This window comes from Manis pentadactyla, chromosome 16, assembly GCF_030020395.1.
Source record: "Manis pentadactyla isolate mManPen7 chromosome 16, mManPen7.hap1, whole genome shotgun sequence".
NCBI lineage: Eukaryota > Metazoa > Chordata > Mammalia > Pholidota > Manidae > Manis > Manis pentadactyla.
Window position 1 is genome coordinate 57,819,367 of NC_080034.1, and position 23,666 is coordinate 57,843,032.

The 23,666-nt window shown below is 36.4% G+C and overlaps 1 protein-coding gene across 1 annotated transcript in view; it reads right to left on the reverse strand.

Moving 5' to 3' along the window:
- Positions 1–23,666, reverse strand: part of SYCP2L (synaptonemal complex protein 2 like) — a 95,528-nt gene that overhangs the window by 25,106 nt on the left and 46,756 nt on the right. The window contains exons 19-23 of the mRNA XM_036888761.2: positions 13,662–13,884; positions 13,009–13,058; positions 10,998–11,127; positions 9,872–9,945; positions 9,656–9,725 (exon numbers count right to left, since the gene is read on the reverse strand). Coding sequence (XP_036744656.2) covers positions 9,656–9,725; positions 9,872–9,945; positions 10,998–11,127; positions 13,009–13,058; positions 13,662–13,884 — 547 coding nt within the window. The remainder of the gene's footprint in view (positions 1–9,655; positions 9,726–9,871; positions 9,946–10,997; positions 11,128–13,008; positions 13,059–13,661; positions 13,885–23,666) is intronic.

Consider the following 23,666-nt stretch of genomic DNA (forward strand, 5'->3'; position numbering starts at 1 on the left):
AGTTTTAATATCTAGTACCCTGGTTTCTGGGGCCACCCAGGGGACACCCCTTGGTCACCTAGCTCTGATGACTGGAAGGGCTTGTGTTCATGAGTTCAACAAGATGACAGCAAAGAAAGAAACAGTTCTTAAGTGGCTATCACCCCAGGGCTCAGAAGAGGGGAGTAGACAGAAATGTATATCTCCCAGTCTTACCCTGAAAGAAGCATATTTGCATGTTTAAAATCTGCTGCCTGGGGGTTCTGACTTCCAATCAGCCTAAATCTAGATGCTGACTGAGATCCTCCTCTTTAGGACACTGTCAGGTCTTGGCACATCCTCAACTACTAAGAGCCACTAAAAACAAAGCCAGTTGCTTGGAGAATCACAAAATTTGAGAGACAACCAAAAGCTAAGGCAAGGGTGAATGATAAAGTTCATCTCCTACAGGAGGCCACTCCTTCAAGACTGAGAGAGCTGACTATTTTATCTAATGCATAGAAAACAACACAGAGGGTCAAGGAAAATGAGACAGAGGGGTATGTTCTAAATGAAACAAGATAAAACATCAGGAAAAACCCTTCATGTAAAGGAGGTAAGTGATTTAATGGATAAAGAGTTCAAAGTAATGGTCATAAAGATGCTCAACAAAGTTGGGAGAAAAATGGGTGAAAAAGTGATAATTTCAACAAAGAGACAGAAAATATAAGAAATTATCAAATAGAAGTCACAGAGCTGAAGAACACAATAAGTGAATTGAAAAATACAAGAGAGGGGTTCAACAACAGACTAGATGAAGCATAAGAAAGGACTAGTGATCTGAAAACAGGGCAGAGCTCACTTAATCAGAGCATAAAAAGGAAAAAGAATGAAAAAAGAGCAAATATTTATTAGCTCACTATACAGGACATATTAAATATATATGGGATATCATCAAGCAGACCAACAGTCACATGATAGGGGTCCCAGATGGAGGAGAGAAAAGGGCAGAAAACTGATATGAAGAAGTAATGACTGAAAACTTTCTTACCCTGGGAAAGGAAACAGACATCCATATTCAGGAAGCACAGGTGGTCCAAGAAAGATGAACCCAAAACCCAAAGAGACCCACACCAAGATACATTATATAGGGTCAAAAGTTAAAGACAAAAAGAGATTCTTAAAAGTAGGAACAGAAAAACAATTTGTTATATACAAGGGAACTCCAAGACCATAAGCAGATTTTTCAGCAGATACTTTGTGAGCCACAAAGAGTGGCATATTATGTTTAAGCAGTGAAAGAAAACTATAGAATATTCCACCCCAAAGCAACAGAATACACATTTTTCTGAAGTGCAAATGGAACATTCTCCAGTATCGATCATATGTTAGGCCACAAGTCTTAATTAATTTAATAAGATTGAAATCATATTAAGCATCTTTTCTAACCACAATAGTACAAAACTGGAAAACAATTACAAAAACAAAAAACAAAAACCTGGCAAATTCACAAATATGTGAAGATTAAACAACATGCTACCAACCAGCCAAAGAGTGAAAGAAGAAATTAAATGACAGGTCAGAAAACTATCTTTAGACAAATGAAAATGGAAATGCAACATACCAAAATTTACAGGATGCAGCAAAAGTAGTTCTAAGCAGTAAGTTCATAGCAAAAAATACTTACATATAGAAATAAGGAAGATCCCAAATAAACAATTTAACTTTACACCCCTAGGAACTAGAAAAAAGAAAAACAAAGTACAAAGTTAATAGGAAGAAAGAAAGAACAAAAATCACATGGGAGTAAATGAAAAAAGAGATTTAAAAGACAACAGACAAGATCCGTGAAACTAAAGCCTTTCTTTTTAAAGAAAATCTCACCTGACAAACCTTTAGTTAGACTCACCAAGAGAAAAAGAGGACAAATATAAATATAATAAATGAAAGAGGAGGTATTACAACTGATACCACAGAAATACTGTGGATCATAACACTATGAACAAAATTATACACCAAAACAATGAACAACCTACAGAAATGGATAAATTCCTAGAAACATATAACCTACTAAAACTGAATCATGAAGAAAAAATCTGAACATACCAATTACTAATAAGGAGATTAAATCAGTAATCAAACAACTTCCCAACAAATTAAAGTACAGGACCAGGTGGTGAATTATACCAAACATTAAAAAAAAATAGTGTCAATCATTTTCAAACCCTTCCAAAAAAGTGAAAAGGAGGCAACATTTCCAAATTCATTTCACAAGGCCAGTATTTCAATGATATCAAAACTAGACAAGGATGCCACATGAAAAGAAAATTACAGGCCAGTATCTTCAATGAACAGAGATGCCAAAATCCTCAACAAAATGTTAGCAAACCAAGTTCAACAATACATTAATAGGAGCATTCACCATGATCAAGTGGGATTTATTCCAGAGATGAAAAGATGCTTTAACATCCACAAATCAATATGATATTACATATGATACCATATTAACAAACTGAAGGATAAAGTTCAAATAATCATCTCAATAGATGCAGAAAGAGCATTTTACAAAATTCAGTCTTAATTTATGAACAAAAACTCAAAAAAGAGGGTAGAGAAGGAACGTACCTAACATAAAAAGACCATATATGACAAGCCAGGAGCTAACATGATACTCAATGGTCAAAAACTGAAAACTTTTCCTCTAAGATTAAGAACAATTCATGGATGCTCACTCTTATCACTTTTATTCATCATAATATTGGAAGTGCTAGCCAGAGCAATTAGGCAAGAAAATGATATAAAAGGCATCCAAATCAGAAAGAAAATAAAACTGTCACTATTTACAAATGACATATTGTATATAAAAAACCCTAAAGATACTGTTGAAAAAACTATTAGACAAATAAAATCAGTAAAATTTCAGGACACAGAACCAATATACAAAAAATCAGTTGTACTTCAATGAGCTAATAATGAACTATCAGAAAGAGAAATTAAGAAAACAATCCCATTTACAACTGCATCAAAAAAAAAAAAAAAACACCTAGGAATACATTTAACCAAGGAGATGAAAGGCCTGTACACTGAAAACTACTAGACATTAATGTCTAAATGCTAAAACCAGTCAAAGCAATTTAAAGAGCCCAATCAAAATTCCAATGGTGTTTTTCAAACAAACAATCCTAAAATTTGTATGGCACCACAAAAGACCCCAAGTAGTGAAAGCAACCTTGAGAAAGAAGAACAAAACAGGAGGCATCATGCTCCCTGATTTCAAACTATATTACAGAACTGTGTAACCAGAACAGTATGATACTGACACAAAAACAGACCCATAGATCAATGGAACAAAATAGACTCTAAAAATAAACCCACACACATATGGTAAATTAATTTACAACAAAGGAGCCAACATTATATACAATGGGAACAGGATAATTTCTACAAAACACAGTGTTGGGAAAACTGGACAGCCACAAGCACAGAATGAAACTGGACCTGTATCTTTTACCATACAAAAAGAATGAACTCAAATGGATTAAGATATTTTAATTTTAACATTAATTCAGAAAATAAGACATGAAACCATAAAACTCTGAGAAGAAAACATAGGTGGTAAGCTCCTTAGCGTTGACCGTAGAGATGAGTTTTTGGATTTGACAACAAAAGCATAAATGACCAAGTGGGATGACGACAGACTAAAAAGGTTCTGCACAGTAAAGGAAACTAATAACTAAATGAAGAAACAACCTACTGGGTGAAAGAAGACATTTGCAAATTTATTTATCTGGTAAGGGATTAATATCCAAAATTATATATAAAGAACTCAGTAGCAAAAAGCAAGTAATTTTCTGATTTAAAAAATAGGCAATTTAATTGGCATTTTCTGTAAGAAGATATACAGATGGCCAACAGATACATGAAAATGTGCTCAACATCACTCATCATCAGGGAAATTAAAATCAAAACCACAATGAGGTACCACCTCACAACTGCTAGAATGGATATTATTAAAAAGACAAGAAATCACAAGTGTTGGTAAGGATGTAGGGAAAAGAGAACAGTCATGCACTGTTGATAGGAATGTAAATTGGTCCAGCCACTATAGAAAACAGTGTGGCAGTTTCTCAAAAAGACTAAAAATAGAACCATGAGATGATCCAGCATTCCTACTTCTAGGTATTTATCCAAAGGAAACACCAACACAAAAAGGTACCTGCACTCCCCATGCTCACTGCAATATTATTTACAATAGCCAAGACATGGAAACAACCTAAGTGTCCACTGGTGGATGAATGGATAAAGAAAATGTGTGTGTGTGTGTGTGTGTGTGCGCGCATGTGCACATGTGACAGAATATTATTTGGCCATAAAAAAGAAGCAAATCATTCCATTTGTGACAATGAGGATGGGCCTTGAGGGCACTATGTTTAGTTAAGTGAGTCAGAAAAAGACAAATACCATATGATCTCACTTATATGTGGAATGAAAATAAAAAGTCCACCGCCCCGGCAAGCCACCGCAAACTGAACTCATAGACATAGAGAACAGACTGACGATTGCCAGAGGTGGGGGTGAGGGAGTAGGCAAAATGAATGAAGGTGGTCAAAAGGTACCAAGTTCCAGTTACAAAATAAGTCCATCATAGGGATGTTATATACAGCATTGTTCTCATCACAAGAAAAAGTTTTAACTGGGTGGTAATGAATGTTAACTAGACTTATTATGGTTATCATTTCACAAAGCTACAAATACCTGAATCATTATGTTGTACACCTAATTGTGCTGTAAAACAAAAGTAATGTTATATATCAAATATTCCTCAATAAAAAAGTATCTGCATAGAAGGAAACTTCTTTAAATTGACTTATATAAGTAAAGATTATATATAAAAAATCTACAGCAAACATTTTACTTAATGGAGAAATTTCAGATGCATTCTCTATGAAACTGGGAATAAGACAAGGATGCAGACTTTCACTGCTATACCTAATACATACTGAAAATATTGGCCAGCACTATGAATAAAAAACAAAAGATACATGTATTGGAAGGGAAGAGATGATTTATCACAATTTACAAGTGATAGCATCATATACTTAGAACGCAAGAGAATCAACAAATTTTCAGACCTAACAAAATTCAGCAAGGTTGCCAGACACAAGACTAAGCCCCAATAGCATCTCAATACTTTGCAATAATCAACTAAAAAGCAGCAGTAGTAGTAGTAACAAAATTATAAATATCCAAGAATTAACCAACAATACATAAGCCCTTCATGGAGAAAACTTCAGTAGAACTCGATAAAGGATGTGACGATGATACAAATCAATAGATATATTTCATTTTCTTGTGTAGGGTGATTTATTATTTTAAAGATATCAATTTTCTTCAAGTTAATTTATGTATTTAATATGACTCCTATCAAAATTTCAGTGACCTTCTTAAGTACATTATCAATTTACCCCTAAAATTTACATAACAAGATCCAGCAATTCTTCCAGGTACATGTTCTAAGGAAAGAAAATCATTCTCTTTTAGAGACATCTGCATCCCTATGTTCACTGCGGCATTATTAACAATGCCAAGATATGAAAACAATCCAAGTGTCCACTGACAGAAGAATGGACACCAAAAATTTGTTATATATACACAATGGAGTATTATTCAGTTATAAAAAAGAAGAAAATCTTGCCACTTGTAATAACAACATGAACAGACCTTGAGGCATTGTATTAACTGAAATAGATCAGAGAAAGACAAATATTGTATGATCTCAACTACATGTGGAATCTAAAAAAGAAAAAAGGAACTCCTTGAAATAAAAAGTATATTGGTGATTGCCAGGGGTGGTTGTGGATGAAAACAGCTGAAGGTGGTCAAACGGTATAAACTTCCAGTTATAAGATGAATAAGTTCTGGGGAGATAACATATAAATAATATGGTGACTATAGTTAATAACACTGTATTGTATATTTGAAAGTTGGTTGTTAAGAGAGTAGATCTTTAAAGTTCTTATTACAAAAAGAAATCATAACTATGTGAGAAGACAGATGTATTAATTCTATTGTGGTAATCATTTTGCAATAAATGTATTATTACATTGTATGCCTTAAACTTACAATTTTACGTTAATTATCTCTCAATAAAGCTGGAAAATAAAAACTATATGAAAATATAAAAGGTTCTTTAACAACTAAGTCAGCCCTGAAGAAGAGGAAAGAGGATCAGCTTTCTCCATTACATATCAAGACCTACTTTGAAATTATAGTAATAAAAAAAGGTATTATTAGTGTAAGAATCCAGACAAATGAACCTTTCATTCTTCTAATGAAACATTAGAGAGAGCCCAGAGATTGACCCACATTTACATGGGAACTTACTGTTTAACAGAGGAGGCACTTTAATGCCAGGGGGACAGCAAAAATTATTTGGAGATATTAGAGAGTAAACTAGTTCACTATATAATTTTAAAATTCTGGGTCACTACCAATGCCATATGAAAACAAGGACTCTACCTGGGTAAAAGATTTCAGTGTATAATATATTAACTCTAAAATTAATAGAAGAAAAATAATAGAAAACATCCTGGTTATCTAAGGAAATAATTAAAACCTCACCAAAAATAAAAGAAAAGTTTAAATAATTGGATTACATAAGAATCAAGCATTTCTGCCCTGTAAAGTCACTTTGGACAATTTCTAGTAGGCAGATACCAAAACAAAGCAAAGGATGTACAAGGGACTACTTTAAAACAAGGAAAGACAGGAACTTCAGCAGAAGAGTACAAAAGATACGGGAAGGCAATTTATCTAAGAGGAAGCCCAAAAGAGAAATGAGCATATTAAGAGACGTCTAGCTTAGTTATCAGAAAAATGGAAATGACCTATCTCTTTGCTCTATTAGACTGCTAAAAATTGGAAAGTTGCATAATGCTGACTCTTAAGGGAGGGAGGGAGCACAGAAATTAAGAAACACTCTGCACTTCTGGTGGGAACTCAGAATGATATGACCATTCAGGTGAACTGATCTCATTCAAGTGTGTAAGGAGACAGAAGGGCGTGTGCCACTGTTGGTGAGGGCACGGATTTGAAGGCCTTCGGTCACCGAGAGAGGACACGGGCGATGAGAGGTGAATGCATCACAGGAGTACAAGAGCAATGTGGACAGATCTTTAAAAAAGTTGAGTGAAACAATGAGATATAACAATATCATTTATATAAATGAAAAATACACGCATGCACTTTTTTATAGTTTACAAGAACATATATAAATAAAAGGCGAACAGTAAACATACTACAAGTTAAGGGAAATGAGATGCTGGTCAAAGGGTATAAGCTTCCAGTTACAAGATGAGTAAGTTCTGGGGATCTAATGTACAGCATGGTGATTAGAGCTAGCGATACGTATTATGTACACTTGAAAGTTGCTGAGAGAATAGATCTTAAAAGTTCTCACCACAAAAAGGAAATGGCAATTATGTGATGTGATGGAAGTGTTAGGTAAAATCATTTTGCAATATGTAAGTGTACCAATCAATGCAGTGTATACCTTAAACTTACATGCTATTATGTCAACCATACCTCAATAAACATGAAAAAGAACAAGATCCATGGATCAATGGAAGCAGAAAAAAGTCTCTCCAGGTGTAACAACATAAATAAATAAACAAATATATTACAATGTTTACCTATCAGATAGGGAGCTATGACACAGGTTGGGAAATATGAACAAAAGAGAACACAGAAATACTTTGAGCCCTCAAACAAAAAGTTCAATTTACTTAGGGAAAACAATCCAACCCTAGGAGACAATGGAATGTTACAAGGTCCTCAAAAAATGAATAACTCAAAGATTTATGCCCAATCAAGCTGTCTAAATTAAAAGCTACAATCAAATATTTTGTAAAAGAAGACCGTATGATAAAATAATTTGTAAAACCTTAAAAATGCAACATCATATACAATAGTGACAGAACTGAGACAAAAATGTGTTGTATCAATGAAGGGCTTAAATCACCTACTCAAAGACAAATACCTTCAGAGTAGATTATATTGCACGGTATGGGTATCTACTTCATTCTAGATGAAGCAGAATCTGGCCAAAACGCATTAAATCACAAAAGAACAACAAAAAGGGTGAAGAAGGAAATCTCTTCATCCTAGGCTTCAAAGAGTTGTCATAAATAATTTTGAAGGAAAATTAGAAGCTGAAAGTACATAAATAACCAGTAACCACAAAATGAAAAAATGTACCATGAGTAAGTTAGATATTTGACCTAAGTGAAAGAAGTCATAGAGAAAAAGACAAACACAAATATTCACTTATGTGTGAAATCTAAAAAAAACAAAACAAATAGCAACAACAAAAAATAGAAGCAGACTCATAAATACAGAGAACAAACTGGTAGTTGTGGGTAGGAGGGTGGGCAACGTAGGTAGGTAGTAGGTAGTAAACTAAAAAAAGTAGTAGGAAGGAGATAAAGAAGTGAGAACTTTCAATTACAAAATAAATAAGTCACCAGGATATCAAATACAGCACAGGGAATACAGTCATATTGTAATAACTCTGTGTGGTAACAGATGATGACTACACTTATCATAGTGAGCATTTCATAACATCTATAATTATCAAAACATTATGCTGCACACCTGAAACCATTATTGCATGTCAACTATACTTGAATTAAAAATAAAAATAATAAAATGAAATTTTAAAACAAAGTTGGTAAATTAAAAAAAAAAACAAAACAGAAAGATTTTCACGACATTCAGGGTTGTGTTGCCACGATGACAGATAGAGCGAACTAACAGGTTATGACCCAGTGTGGAGGATTCTAGGTCAATGGCAAGTTCCTAGTTCTCACTGAGTTGTGGTTACACATGTGCTCACTTTATAATCATTCTCTAAACTGCATACTTCACTCTTCTGAATTTTTTATATTTTTCACAATACAAAAGTGAAAAATAAAAGCAGTGGAATCAAACATAAAATGAAGGTTAACAGACTCTGTGATGGCAGAAAGGGCAGGGATGAGTTTGGGGTGGAGCCTACCAAAACTTCAGAATAGTAACGTTGTATTGCTTAACCTGGATGGTGATTTGCAGATGTTTGTTGGGTTGATATACTAAATATAATGCAAATATTTATAACTATTTGAATCTTACTGATATTTAATTTAAAATGTAAGGAAAAAGCAAATAGTTCTGAAACATCCTAAAACATGGTTAGGTGCTATACTAATTCATGGCATGTGAACTGGTCCAGAAATCCTCTTCTCACTGTTATCATGAGATGATGAATTTGGAAGTTTTAATACATTGACCACACCACATTTTGGAACATTGCTATAAACTACAAGTGACCTGATCACTTTGGGAAAGAGCCCTGGACCAGATCCTTAGCAAAGCGCCCCCCCAGCAACCCTCCTCAGGCCAGAGAGGAGGTGTGCTGGCTGATGGGATTTGAGGCGCAGGCTGTATACTTCTTGACACAAGACATTCTTGCTCCTGAGCGAAGCCTCCCATTCCTCCCCTTGACCTTCACGCCTGCATGGAGTTAGTAAGCAGATCACACTGCTCTCTCCAAGGCCTGGCAAGGGTCACTCTGCAAGGCGATTGTATCTGCTAAGAGCTGGCCTGCAAAAATCAGATTAATTTTGCTTTATTCTGCAAAAAGAATTCAGTATTCTCTTACCTCCATCTTCCAAGTTTGGCAGTTTATGTTTGAAGCTGGTACTTTTCATCAATGACTCTTGGTTCAAAGTCTTAAAAATAAATAAGGCCATACATACATGTATGAATGTGAAAACGAGAAACAAATGCTGCTACATTACCCCTTAACAGGGAATCAGCCAGTAAGTTATTCAAATGTAATATTAATTACAGTTGATCACCAATAATTCAACAGTACCTCAGATACATTTTTGTCAGCTTCTGAGGGCTCCACCGAAGAGAGATGGCTCAGTGGCTCGGGGCTTTGCAGTTCTGAGTATTAGAACAGTTTCAAGAGATAAACATGCTAAGAAGCAAGTTCAGGCAATAACATTTCACTATCACTCTATATATTAAATCTCACCGTAAAAAAAAAAAATGGGACACAGTTCTAAACGAAAAAAACGAAACAAAAAACCATGTCTTTCAGGGTATGTGTGGTCATTAGTTTGTAGATCTGTAGACAAAACAAACAGCCAGTTATCCCAACTAGATCAGCACTTGAGTCGCTGTCCCTCTGCCCCAAATATGTGGGCAAGGCTTCTGCCAGTCAACCTGCGACCCTCTCTTTCTTCTCTCTCTTGATTCTGCTTCCTTATTTCCTCTTACCCTCTACTGCTGTATTTTCCACTCTCCTCGTTTCTCTTTTCTTTTCTGCCAGTGGCAATCACACTAAGAGGCTGTCAGTCACATGCACACTACGTGCCATTATGTGCCTGACAACATGCTTAAGCTGCGGATGATAAAGGCGAATGAAACAAAGTCCCTACTCTTACAGTTCTATCAAAGATGAGAATAATTTTAATAAAATACAGTGAGGGTTAAGAGCAACCTTAAAGGGCAAGGATTGGCAAACTCTGGCTCCTCAGGCCAAATCCAGTCTGCCACCTGATTTTATAAATAAAGTTTTATTGAAACACAGCCACACCCATTGGTTTACATCTTGTCTGTGGCTGATTTTGGGCTACAACTGCCGAGCTGAAGAGTTGCAACAGGAACTGAAAGGGCCCAAAAGCAAAAAAATACTATCTGGTCCTTTACAGAAAATGTTTACCAACCCCTGTGATAAGTCGTCATTTGAGTTTTCTTGCTTCTTTAAAAGTGGAAAAGCACAAGCAATTTTATGATCTTATGTACAAGCTGATCATAAGTGTTGAAGCAAAATTAAAACACAATATCCTCTATTTTTAGCTAATGAGGACATTAAAGAGAAGATCATATCTTCACACTTTCTCCAACAGATACTAAAGAAATATGTTTTGTTTACTTCAAACTACTTTTCCCAGATACAACTTTTTAATGTAAATCAACAGAAAATCAGGTACCTGTTTTCTGGGCAGAATCTTTAGATGTTAAAAAGGCAGAACTACCCTGAAATGTTGTTTCAGAAAGTTCTGGAGGTATGGAATTATTCTGCCTGGAGGTGTCTTTCCATGGCGGTGTTTGAAGTTTAGCCTAAAATACAGTACTTTTTAAAAAGTGTTAACTCAAAACAAGTTTTCAAAAATTCCAAGACATTTCTAATATCCTTTTTTCAGTTCAACTATTGAATTTGCTCCATTTGAAAATAAACCCTGAAACCATAACGTCCCAGAGTCAGAAGCACACTTGGTAACTCACTCAAAGGTAACTCTAAATCAAAGTTCTCCAAGTGTGGTGCTGGACCAGAGCATCAGCAACACTGGGACTTGGCAGAAATGCAAATTCTCCAGCTCCACCCATGATTTACTCAGTCAGAAACTCTGGCTGCAGAGCCCAGCAATCTGCATTTCAACAAGCCATCAGGATCATTCTGACAGTCACTACAGTTTAAGAACCGCTGCTTTAAATCAAGAGTCAGCAACTTAGAGCTCACTCCCTGCTCTTGTAAATAAAGCTTTATTGGAACACAGTGCACCCATTCACTTATGTACTGTCTATGGCTGCTTTCATCCTGCAACGGCAGAGTGAACAGTTGTCACAGAAACCATACAACCCACAGAGCCTAAAATATTTACTATTTCACCCTTCACAGAATTTGCCAACTCCTGCTCTAAATTATTCTCTTATGCTCCAATGCAAGAGAGAGAATACTGAACACCAGTATTTGCCCAAAGTCAGCAATGCCCTCACTGATGTCAGTTGCATAGCTTACTTAAATCTATGAATTCTCAAAGCTTTGACGCTTCTTTGGTATTTCTTTAAAACAAAAGCTGTATTTACTAAAAACTGTTCTTCTGGCCTATTTCCACCCGATAAATTATTACTTCAGGTTGATCTGTTCCACAAATATGCAGGTCTTTATTCTGGCTCACAGGTTTAAACTATCAACTCTCATTCTCATTACAGAACACGAGAGCCCCTTAGATTTCACTGAGAGCAATACCCCTCAGGTTGATGGAAAAAGGTGGGTGGGGGGCCATTAACTAGATCTGATGGAAGCATTAACCACATTGTATTTCTGTACAGGTAGGCAGGGGGCGGACAACGGCCTCCCAATCCCACCAGCCATCCGCTTAGAAAATGATTCCATACCTGGCCCTATGCCCTGCAGTTTCTGTCTATCTCTATCTCATTTGACGAGGAACAAAAGCCAGCTGCTGAGGTAATGAAGCTAATTACAATAGGTAAAAACTTGGCTTTGCATTTGTCTGGAGGACACTGGTGTCCGTATTCTTAGCTACATTGCTGTAACACAAGAATACATGAGGGAAATTAAGAAACTTTGAAGGTTTATTCAATTTTATATAAGTCTGAAGGTATTTCAACCACTTGCAAAATAGTTAAATATGTTCGTTGTGCTTCAGAAGATCGGAGACTGATGAGAATTAGGCTTGGGATGGATTAATGATTGTGCATCGAGTCCCCTGTACAGAATTTTATTGTTGTTAACTGTTAACAACCATATGATCAATAAATATGAGAGATGTCCTCTCAAAAATAAATAAATAAATAAAGAGTTAAATATGTAAGTCATTAAGTCTTGGAAGTAACTGGTCAACAAACTGAAATGAAGGGAAGAATGAAACCAAGTTTATTTTTAAATGTAAATTCGAAAGAATTTTGCAGGAAATCAGAAAAGCCGAGATTGTTAGCATCCTTCACAATAAACTTCTTTCAGCAAATTTGGGAGCACTGAGAAAAGATCCTAAATCTTTATCCAAGATTCATATTAAATGTTTAGAAGCCCTTGCAGTTCCTACTGGCAGTGATTTAAACACCAGTAAACCAATGGGTTGTTACACTCATTGTCCTGAAGAGTTTTTTGAGAAATAAGTGCAATCTAACCCTAAACAGAGGGGCCTGTTTCATGCTAATGCCATGGGGGCACCTGGCAGCCCAGATAAATATACTTACTTGGTCTTTCTCACGGTCACTGCCACTGCTGGCCGGGAAAAGTGGCAAGACTAAAATGGAGGAAACGCGTACAACGCAATGTTTACTTATGAGAAACGCATTCATTCATTTCTCCCTCTCTTAGACCCAAGGTGGCCACGCTAGAAACAATCCCCCATTCCTACAGCTTGCTTAAGTGTCTAGCTCTGAAGATCCCTTTCCAACTATTCTCACTGTTCCTCACCACCCAGCATGAATTCTCCACCCTTGAATGCTGCCCTCACCTCACCTTCTCATTTTGTCCTCATAGTTTTACCTGAGTTTTAGATGCTTCCCCTTCTCCACACCTCCTCAAATCCTGTTCCTTTTTTTCAAAGGATTAGCTTAAACCCTACCTGTCTTTTCCTTGAAGCTTTTACTGATGATTCCAGCTCATGTCTTGGTCCTCTTATCTGAACTCTGACTCCATGTATCTACAGCTCACAAGTAACAACTACTGGTCAATCCTATATTCTTCTGTGCTGTTTCATGTATGTGTATTTTGTCTTTCCAATGTAATTGTAGCAGGGAAGGAAGGTCACATGATCATACACTCCCTCTCCCACCACACAGTGAAAAATAAGTACTTGATTTATTTGAAAAGTAAATTGGAAGAAGATAAACAGCAAACTTACTTCGTAGGCTACTTCTGACTCTTGTCTTTTTTCTGCTAGGATATGGCTTTAGGGATTTCCTCTTTTGGTTACTGGTCCAAGATTGTTCACTGGGACTAGTGCTTGAATCTTCGTTACTCTCTGAGAAGAGGTGTTTCTTGTAATTAACCTTTTCCAAGTACAGACAATGAATGAGAACTATTAAAGGGTCATCAGTGCCATTTATGTCCAGTTTAACATACCACTGCAAAGTTAGACAAAAAAGAGGTGACTCCCCCTCCTAGAAGACTGGGCTCTCTTACACAATAAAAGGCTCAGAAGTAAGGAGAGGAGAAAAAAAGAAGAAACAGATTATTTCATGAGTCAATCCTCCACCTCAGTGACAAAAGAAAATTATGAAAATAGTTTTTGCAAGACATGCTTGTCTGCACTGTAGAGGAACTAAAACAAAAACAAGAGGGTCACTGCTATTTAAACCGTAGGGCATTTTGCAATTGAGCCTGGACAATAAAGGTTAGAGACGTAAGGCAAGTTGAATCTGTTCTAATGGTTCAGTCAACTGTACTTTGATGTTTATATATGTTTAAGTCTTTTTCTGGTTTTGGATTCATTTTTATAAATGCTGTGACAAATAACATTTATGCTTAAGTTTAATGTGGAATTTGTTTTGATTTAAACAAAGAACTATTGGAGCTCTGTTACTGTGCCCCTCCAAAGGGCCTCATCCTTAAACCCCGTGACGCTAGAGGGGCTCCACCTTTCAGCTGCTAACAGAGCATTCTCATTTCAGGCCAGGGAGGATTCTTGTGAATCCAAACATACCACGTGGTGGTAGTATCTCTCATAATCTTCTCAAACATGAAATGCATCAGCTGGATGATACACCCCATGTCCGAAATGGCCAAGTGCAGAATCAGCCCCCAAGGCCATCGCTACATCAGGATGAGAACCAGCATCACCCTCGTTTATAACAGCATGATCCACAGCCTTTAAGGTGGGTGGTGGGAGCTACTTTTCAAATGAATTCACTTTTGAAGACCCAATTACTCCTACTTTAAAATATTCAGCAGTTCAACGACATTTTGTAGAGAAGGTCATTTTTAAAGGAAACCTTGTGAGCCAGGCCTATTTGCATTTTACTCTTACAAAGAAAAAAAAAAAAGATTAAGGGAACCCCCACATTTTTTCCAGAGTTCTTCAGCCCAGTGTCTTGTAAAGAGCAAGTAAGTTAAATACATTAAATGCATCGTTAAATGTACACAATAACCACACAGCAAGGCTCTCCTAGTGTCTCTGGCTTTTATATAAACAGGTGTTGAAATTTATTTACAAAACCACAGAATCTCGAGCAGGGATTCTTAATTTTGGCTGCATATTAGAATCACCAGGAGGGGGCTTTAAAAAAATCCCAGTGCCTGGTTATCACCTGGATCAATTAAGTTAGAGTCTACAGGGAAGGGATCCAGGCCTCAGGACGCTCCTCAGCAACCCTGGTGGTTCCAATTCAGAGCCTGGGCAGTGGGGAATGAGAACCAATGCTAAAATCTAGCCAGAAGGAGCCTTAACTCGTTTGTTTGAAGCCATGATCTCAATTTTTTAAATTTCATTTAATGTTTATTACAGAGATTCTTTTTTTTAATGCACTGACTACAGAATTTGAGCACTGTGCTTTCCAAAGTCAGAGGTACGCTGGTGAGAAGTTGGTGCACACAGGGATGAATCCACGTCATTGGCTCAGAGTAAAACATTTCTTTTCAATTCATTCACACTTCCGATTCTATTCAGGATAAGCCTCAGGTGCTAGAAGGTCTTTAATTCTCTCTACTTACTAACCTTTTTAAACAAAAGCAAGAACGAGCTCTAGACTCCAAGTCTAATACAAAGACACTGAAATATGACAGCACTGCTATTTTCTATTGCTTTCATTTTGGGCTAAACTATTTGTCACAAGTAATGGCCCATTTGAAAGCGAAATAATTGCTTTTATGGTAAGTTTAAGATGAATTTAATTAAAAATAGACATAATAAAGAGCAGAGTGGTGATATATTTTGAAGATGGTATGTACATAACTGAAATTTGGGAAGTACTGCCTTTAAACTATAGAAGTCATTTCATACCGACATCCGAGTTTCTCGCTTTCTGTCACCCTTGGAAGCAGAATCTGCCCTAAAACAAAATACACCAAATTAACAGAATGCACCACATCACCTCTTCCTTCCCTCTCTTTGCAACCCCGAGATTTTCCCCTCCTGTGCTCTGTGGTGACTGTAAGCCCAATGCACCAGAAGTACCCATCCAGCATACAGACTTCCCACCTTGCAACCTGTTTCTGCTGACTTTCTGCCAGACAACTGGTTATTTTTTTAAAAAACAAAAGAAAAAAAGAAAAGGCGTGGGTTGAGCTCATCTTACACAGGCATACAAAGAGGCAGGCAGGGCGGAATCTGAGCTGTGGCAACGCTGTAGAGCGGTGTTTCCAAACTGGCCCTACCTTACAACCAACTGGGGTGCTTAAAAAAAGGGAGCATATCCTAATAATTAGTGACTGTTGAACATCTTTTCATATACCAGTTGGCCATTTGTATGTCTCTGGAGAATTGTCTATTCAGTCTGTTGCCCATTTTTTTTTAATTGGGTTATTTATATTTTACTTTTATTTTTGGCTATTGGGTTGTAGGAATTCCTTACATATTTTGCACATTAACTCCTTATCAAATGTATGGTTTGCTAATATTAAAAAAAAGATAGCAAGTGTGGGTGAGAATGTGGAGAAATTGGAAGCCCTGCAGATTGTTTGTGGAAATGTAAATTGGTGCAGCCACTATGGGACATTTTTTTTTAACTTAGAAAAGATAAAAGATAGAACCACCATGTGACACAGCAGCCCCACTTCTGGGTATTTATCTAAAACAACTGAAATCAGGTTCTCCAAAAGATATCTGCATTCCATGTACACTGTAGCATTAGGTCAAAATAGACAAGTTGTGGAAACAATTTAAAAGGCTATTGATGGATGAATGGATTTTTTTAAAAGTGATATGTACACACAGTGGAATACCAGTAGCCTTAAAGAGAAGGAAATTTTGCAATATCAGACAATATGGATGACCTTGGAGGGCATTACACTAAGTGAAATGAGTCAACCACAGGACAGTTACTACGTGATTCTACTTACATGAGGCATCTAAAATAGTCAAACTAAAAGAAACATGGAATTGAGTGGTGGTTGCTAGGGGCTGGGAGGTGAAACGTGGAGTTGATCTCCAACAGGTATAAAGTTTCAATTATGCAAGATGAGTAAGTTATAGAGATCCATTGCATAACATTGTGGCCTATAGAGTTAACAATACTGTATTGTGCACTTAAAACTATTTTAAGAGGTTAGAGCTCATATTAAGTGTTCTTGTCACAACAACAAAAGAGAAAAACAGAAAACAAAAACAAATGAAAAAGCAAATGCATCCCTTTTTCCAGACAACCACTGATCTACTTTCTGTCTCTATAGATTAATTTGCATTTCCTAATATTTTTTATAAATGGAATCATACAATAATATACTCTTTTTTGTCTGGCTTCTTTTACTTCACATGATACTAAGATTCATTCATGTCATATTAATCAGTTGTTAATTCCTTTTTATTTCTGAGTAATATTCCACTGTATGCATATACCAAACTTTATCCATTTATCACCTGTTGATGGGTGTTTGGGTTGTTTCCAGTTTGGAATTATTACAAATAAATTTTGTGTGGACATATGCTGTCATTTTTCTTGGCTAAATATCTAGGACTGAAATAGCTCAGCCACAGGGTGGGTATATATTTAACATTTTAAGAAACTACTGGCAGTTATAACCTTCTAGTCACTTCACATCCTCACCAACGCTTAGTACAGTCAGAACCTCTCATTTTAGCCATTCTACTATGTGTGTAGTGGTATCCATTCTAGTTTTAGTTTTTATTTCCCTAATAACTAATGATATTGAGCAAATATTTATGTGCTTATCTGCCATCTGTATATCTTCCCTAGATGGAAATTAAAATGTATTTCTAGATTTTAGATGGAAATTTAAAGAAGATATAACTGCCAAAATAAATTTCAAAAAAATATATACTGGGAGGGCTAATACACTGTTCTCAAGTCTTACTATAAATCTCTAGCAATTAAGAGAGTATGGTATTGACATAATGACAGATAAGTAGAACAAACTGAGAAGTAGAGAAATAGACTTATTTACATAGAAAATTGGTCTGTAACAAAAACGCACATCCAAGAAAAAATAAATGGGATTTCATCAAATAAAAACTTACATGCAACAAATGACATAATTAACACATTGAAAGGCAATCCACAGAATGGGAGATGATATTTGCAAGTCACATATTTGATAAGGAGTTAATGTCCAAAATATATAAAGAACTCCTACAGCTCAACAACAACAAAAAAACCCCATCCTATTAACACTAGGCAAAGGAATGGAATTTGCAATTCCTAGTGTTTTTTATAAATGGAATCATACAATAATATATACTTTTTTGTATAGACACACAATACCATATTGTTTTGAATAGATATTTCTCCAAAGAAGATAGACAAATGGACAAGTAGCACATAATACATCTTCAATATCACTAACCATTAGGGAAATGCAAATCAAAATGAAAATAAGATACCACCTCATATCCATTAGCATGGCCACTATCGAAACAACAGTGCTGGCAAGGATGTGGAAAAATTGGAACCTTTGTACACTATTGGTATGAATACAAAATGATGCAATCACTCTATAAAATGGCATGGCAGTTTCTCAAAAACTTAAAACAAGAACAAGCATGATTTAGCAATTCCACTTCTGGGCATATATGCAAAAGAACTGAAGGCAGGGACTCAAACAGATACTTGTACACCCGTGTTCATAGCAGCATTATTCACAATAGCCAAAAGGTTGAAGCAACCCAAGTGCCCATTGATGGATGAGTGGAAAAATGAAATATGTTATATACATACAATGGAATGTTATTCAGTCTTAAAAAGGGAGGAAATACTGACACAAGCCACAAAATAGATGAACCTTGAGGACATTACGCTAAGTGAAATAAGCCAGGCACTGTCTTTTTGGCGATATGATCATCTAAGTAGAGAAAGCAAACTCTGGTCATTTCACTTAGATGGTATACATAGTAGTCAAATTCAGAGGGACGAAAAGTGAAATGGTGTTGCCATGGGCTAGGGGAAGGCAGAAATGGGGAATTACTGAAAAATCAGTACAGAGTTTCAGTTTTGCAAAATGAATAGATTTCTGTAGATTGACTAGTGGGGATGGTTGCACAATAAAATGAGTGCACTTAATGCCACTGAACTGTACACTTAGAAATGGTTAACATGGTAAATTTTATTTTATGTGTAGTTTACCTTAGTTTTTTAGAATTATGCATTAAAAAATTATGTTAGGTTAAGCCTTTTTGTAGATACCACTGAATTTTCTACTTAGATGATCATATCGCCTACAAAGACGGTTTTTATTCTTTCTCACCCGAAAGCTTTCTATTTCTTTTTCTTACCTTACTGTCTTTCATCATTAAGTGCACTACTAACTATAGGTTTTTCATAAAGGCCCTTTATTAAATTGAGAAAGTTCCCCTTCATATCTAGCTTCCTAAACATGTTTAATCAGGAATGGATATTGGATTTTTGTCAAACACTTTTTGTCAACTGGGATCATATTTTTAATTTCGTTAACTTGGTGAATTATACTGCCATTTTTTACTATTAGATCAACCCTTCATTTCTTCAATAATTCCTTTTTATATTGTTCAATTTGATTTGCTAAAATTTTGTTAACACTTTTGCATCCAGGTTCATGGGGCCTATATGTCTATAGATTTCTTATATCTGTGTCCAGTTTTGGTGTCAGGGTAATGCCAGCCTAATGAAATCAGTTCATAAGTATTCCCTCCTCTTTAAGACTTTTCTTTTTTTTGGGGGGGGGATTCAAATTTTGGGGGGGATCATTAATATACAATCAGCAACATTGTGGTTACTAGATTCCCCTCATCATCAAGTCCCCACCACTTACCCCATTACAGTCACTGTCTATCAGCATAGTAAGATGCTATAGAATCACAATTTGTCTTCTCTGTGTTATACTGCCTTCCCTGTGCCCCGCCCCCACGTTATGTGTGCTAATCATAATGCACCTTATTCCCCTTCTCCCTCCCTTCCCACTCACCCTCCCCAGTCCCTTTCCTTTTGCCAACTGTTTGTCCATTCTTGGTTTCTGTGAGTCTGTTGCTGTTTTGTTCCTTCAGTTTTTGCTTTGTTCTTATCCTCCACATATGTGTGAAATCATTTGGTACTTGTCTTTCTCTACCTGGCTTATTTCACTGAGCATAATACCCTCTAGCTTCATCCATATTGTTGCAAATGGTAGGATTTGTTTTCTTCTTATGGCTGAATAATATTCCATTGTATATATGTACCACATCTTCTTTATCCATTCATCTACTGATGGACACTTAGGTTGCTTCCATTTCTTGGCTATTGTAAATAGTGCTGCGATAAACATAGGGGTGCATCTGTCTTTTGCAAACTGGGCTGCTGCATTCTTAGGGTAAATTCCTAGGAGTGGAATTCCGGGGTCAAATGGTATTTCTATTTTGAGTTTTTTGAGGAACCTCCATACTGCTTTCCACAATGGTTGAACTATTTTACATTCCTAACAGCAGTGTAGGAGGGTTTCCCTTTCTCCGCATCCTAGCCAGCATTTGTTATTTCTGAGACTTTTCTTCTTATCCAATATAAATTCCCTCCTCCTTTTCTGGATGGTTTGTGTAGCAAGGATATTATTCTTCCTAAAATGTTTAGTAGAATTTATCAGTGAAGCTCCCTGGTATGAAGTTTTCTGTATGGGAAGATTCTTAACAAAAATTCAATTTCTTTCAAAGACATAGGGCTATTCTGGTAATATATAACTTTTTCTTGATTGTGCTTTGATAGTTTGTGTCTTTCAGAGAATTTCTCCATTTCATTGAAGTTATTGGCATAAAGTTATTCCTAACATTCCCCTATTGACATTTTAATATTTTCAGAATCTTCAGTGATGTCATCTCTCTAATCTTACTATTGGTAATTTTGTCTTCTCTTTTTCTCTGATCACTCTATCTTAAGGTTTTTCAATTATATTATCTTCTCAAAGAACATGTTTTAATTTTTTCTCTGTTTTAACATTTCCTATTTCAATAATTTATGTTCTTCATTTCTTTTACTCTGCTTACTTTGGGTTTTTCTTCCCCTACTCCCCCAACTTTCTTAAAGTGGAAGATAAGGTAATTGATTTGACACTTTTCTTCTTTTCTAATATAAATATTTAGTGCTATAAATTTTCCTCCAAGTGCTGCTTTCCTGTATCCTACAAATTTTCATTTGTTGTATTGTTACTTTCACTGAGTTACAATTTCTTCCTGACTTTTCTTTTGATTTCTTCTTTGACAATGGTTATTTAAAAATGTGATATTTCATTTCATAATACTTCAAGATTTTCAAGATATCTGTATTGATTTCTAACTTAATTTTGTTGCGATCAAAGAACACATATTGTATGATTTAAACTATTTTCAACTTATTGGGGCTTGTTTTGTGGGCCAGAATATGGTCTATCTTGGTGAATGTTTCATGTGCTCTTAAAAAGAAAGTACATTCTGCTGTTGCATGGAGGGTTCTATAAATGTGATTTAGGTCAAGTTGGTTGAAAGCACTGAAATCTAGATTCTTACTGATTTTCTCTACTTAAAGTGCTCAATATTTCCTCTAACTTTCTAACATATGTAATACAGTCATTATACCTGTCTTAGTATACTTTTCTGTTAATTCTAACATCTGCATCAATTTTTGCCAGTGTGGGTTAATTTTTCTCACTATGGATCATATTTTCTTATTTTAATGTCTAGTAATTTTTATTGGATGTCAGATATTGTGAAACTTTACCTTGTTGGGTGCTATATATTTTAATATTCCTCTAAACATTCTTGAATTTTGTTAGTTGGAAACTTGTTTGCTACTTGTTTGATTCTCTCAGTTCTTGCTTTAAGGTATTTCAGACAATAGTAGAAGTGTGTTTATTCTAGGGCTGATTATTCCTCACTACTGAGGCAAGACTGTTCTGAGGACCCTACTCAGTAGCCCATGAATTATGAAGTCTTCCAGTCGGCTGATGAGAACAGCCACTGTTCCTACCCTATGTGGTCTAAGTACTTGTTCCTCTGATCCTGTCAAGCGGTTCTTTGCCCAGCCTCACAATTTCCCTTTGTGCATGCATCAACTAGTACTCTGCCCAATACTGAAAATCCCAGTTCTCTCTGAGATGCCCCAATGCACACTCCAGCTACCTTGGGTACCCTGGATCTTCAGCTCCATCTCCTCATCTAGACTCTTATCAGAAAGATCAGCCTCTGCATGCGCTCCTCCTACCACCATGATCTGATAAATCTCTCACTGTGGGAAGTGTGGGCAACCATTGTGTTCAACTTGGTTTATTTCTCCCCCAGCCTCTCAGGGATCACTGCCCTTTGCTGTCTAAAGTCCAATATTTTGAAAACCATTTTTTCATATATTTTTTCTAGTTCTTAAGGTGTTTCTGGCATAGGGAATAGATCTGGTTGCTGTTACTCCACCCAGGCCAACAGCAGACATCCTTAGAAAGTTATTACTAACCCCATTTTACAGATGAATAGGCATACAAGGCCTGCACAAGAAAAAAAGAATTTAAAAATGTCAGTGCTCACACGCTACCACATGGGAAAATATTGAAGACATGCCAAGTGATATAAGCCAGTCATGAGAGACAAATACTGTAGGATTCCATTTATATGAAGGCCTAGAAGAGGCCAATTCTTGGAAACAGAAAGTAAAGCAGTGGTTGCCAGGGGCTGGGGGAAGGGAGAAATGGTAAGTTAGTGTTTATTCAGGACAGAGTCTCAGTTTGGGAAGATGAGAAAGTTCAAGAATGAATGGTGGTGATGAATGAATGAACAATGTGAATGTATGTAATGCCACAGAACTGTACACTTAAAAATGCTTAAGATGGTAAGTTTTATGTATACTTTGCCACAATAAAGTCATGCTGATACTAAGAGTGTGTGTCATGTGATTGTGTAGTGAGACTTAAGAGTGGTTGCAGGAGCTATTTTATCCCAATATGGAGGAGCTAAGAACTCTGAGCACTACCCAATATTCTCAGCAATCATGCATTTGAAAATCCCCTCTTAATACAAGTACCAATGTGCAGACTAAGAAATGAACAGATTTCTCCAGTCAAGGATCCTTAAGTTACTCTGTTATGGTTTTGTTAGATTTGCTAGGGCAAGTAAGTACCTCCAGAAGTCCAAGACCTAAGTTTCCACTCTACATGGAAATATTTCCTATGTGGAAAATGAATTTGAACTTACAGGAACAAGGGCAACAACATTCTTTGTTTCCCAGAACAAGAAGAATTCTCGATTCCAGTGGGCTGAGCTATTCCCTCACTGTTGCATGGCAGAACAGAGAGATATGGAGCCTGGCAGTGGGTCGCTGGGAGGAGCACTGCCTAGGCAGGGAAACTGCAAGGTTGCCTTATAGAAGCACACTTCCAAACATGCTGCAATCCCCCTGCCTTGCCTGCTGGCTGGTTCTTCTGCAGCAGATGTGAGAGCAAGAGCTGAAGCCAGGAGCAACCTGGAGTGCTCCAAGGATCACAAAGACAAGAATGAGAAGTATAATGCCTGGGGAGGAAGACATGGGTAGAGATGGCAGAATTTCTCTTCTAGTTGACAGACACCCACAGAAAAAGTAACAGCTAGCTACAGAGACGGTGTAAGAATATAAATTTTTATTTCCTGGATCATGGCCTGACAGAAAGGTAGGCACTATTCCTGGCTTAAACCTCATCTTTGAAGATCCAGAAGGAACAAATTCCACAGTGCAACAAAAAGTACTTTACACTGACACCATAAAAGGAGAAATACAGCTGTTCAGACATAGATAGTAAG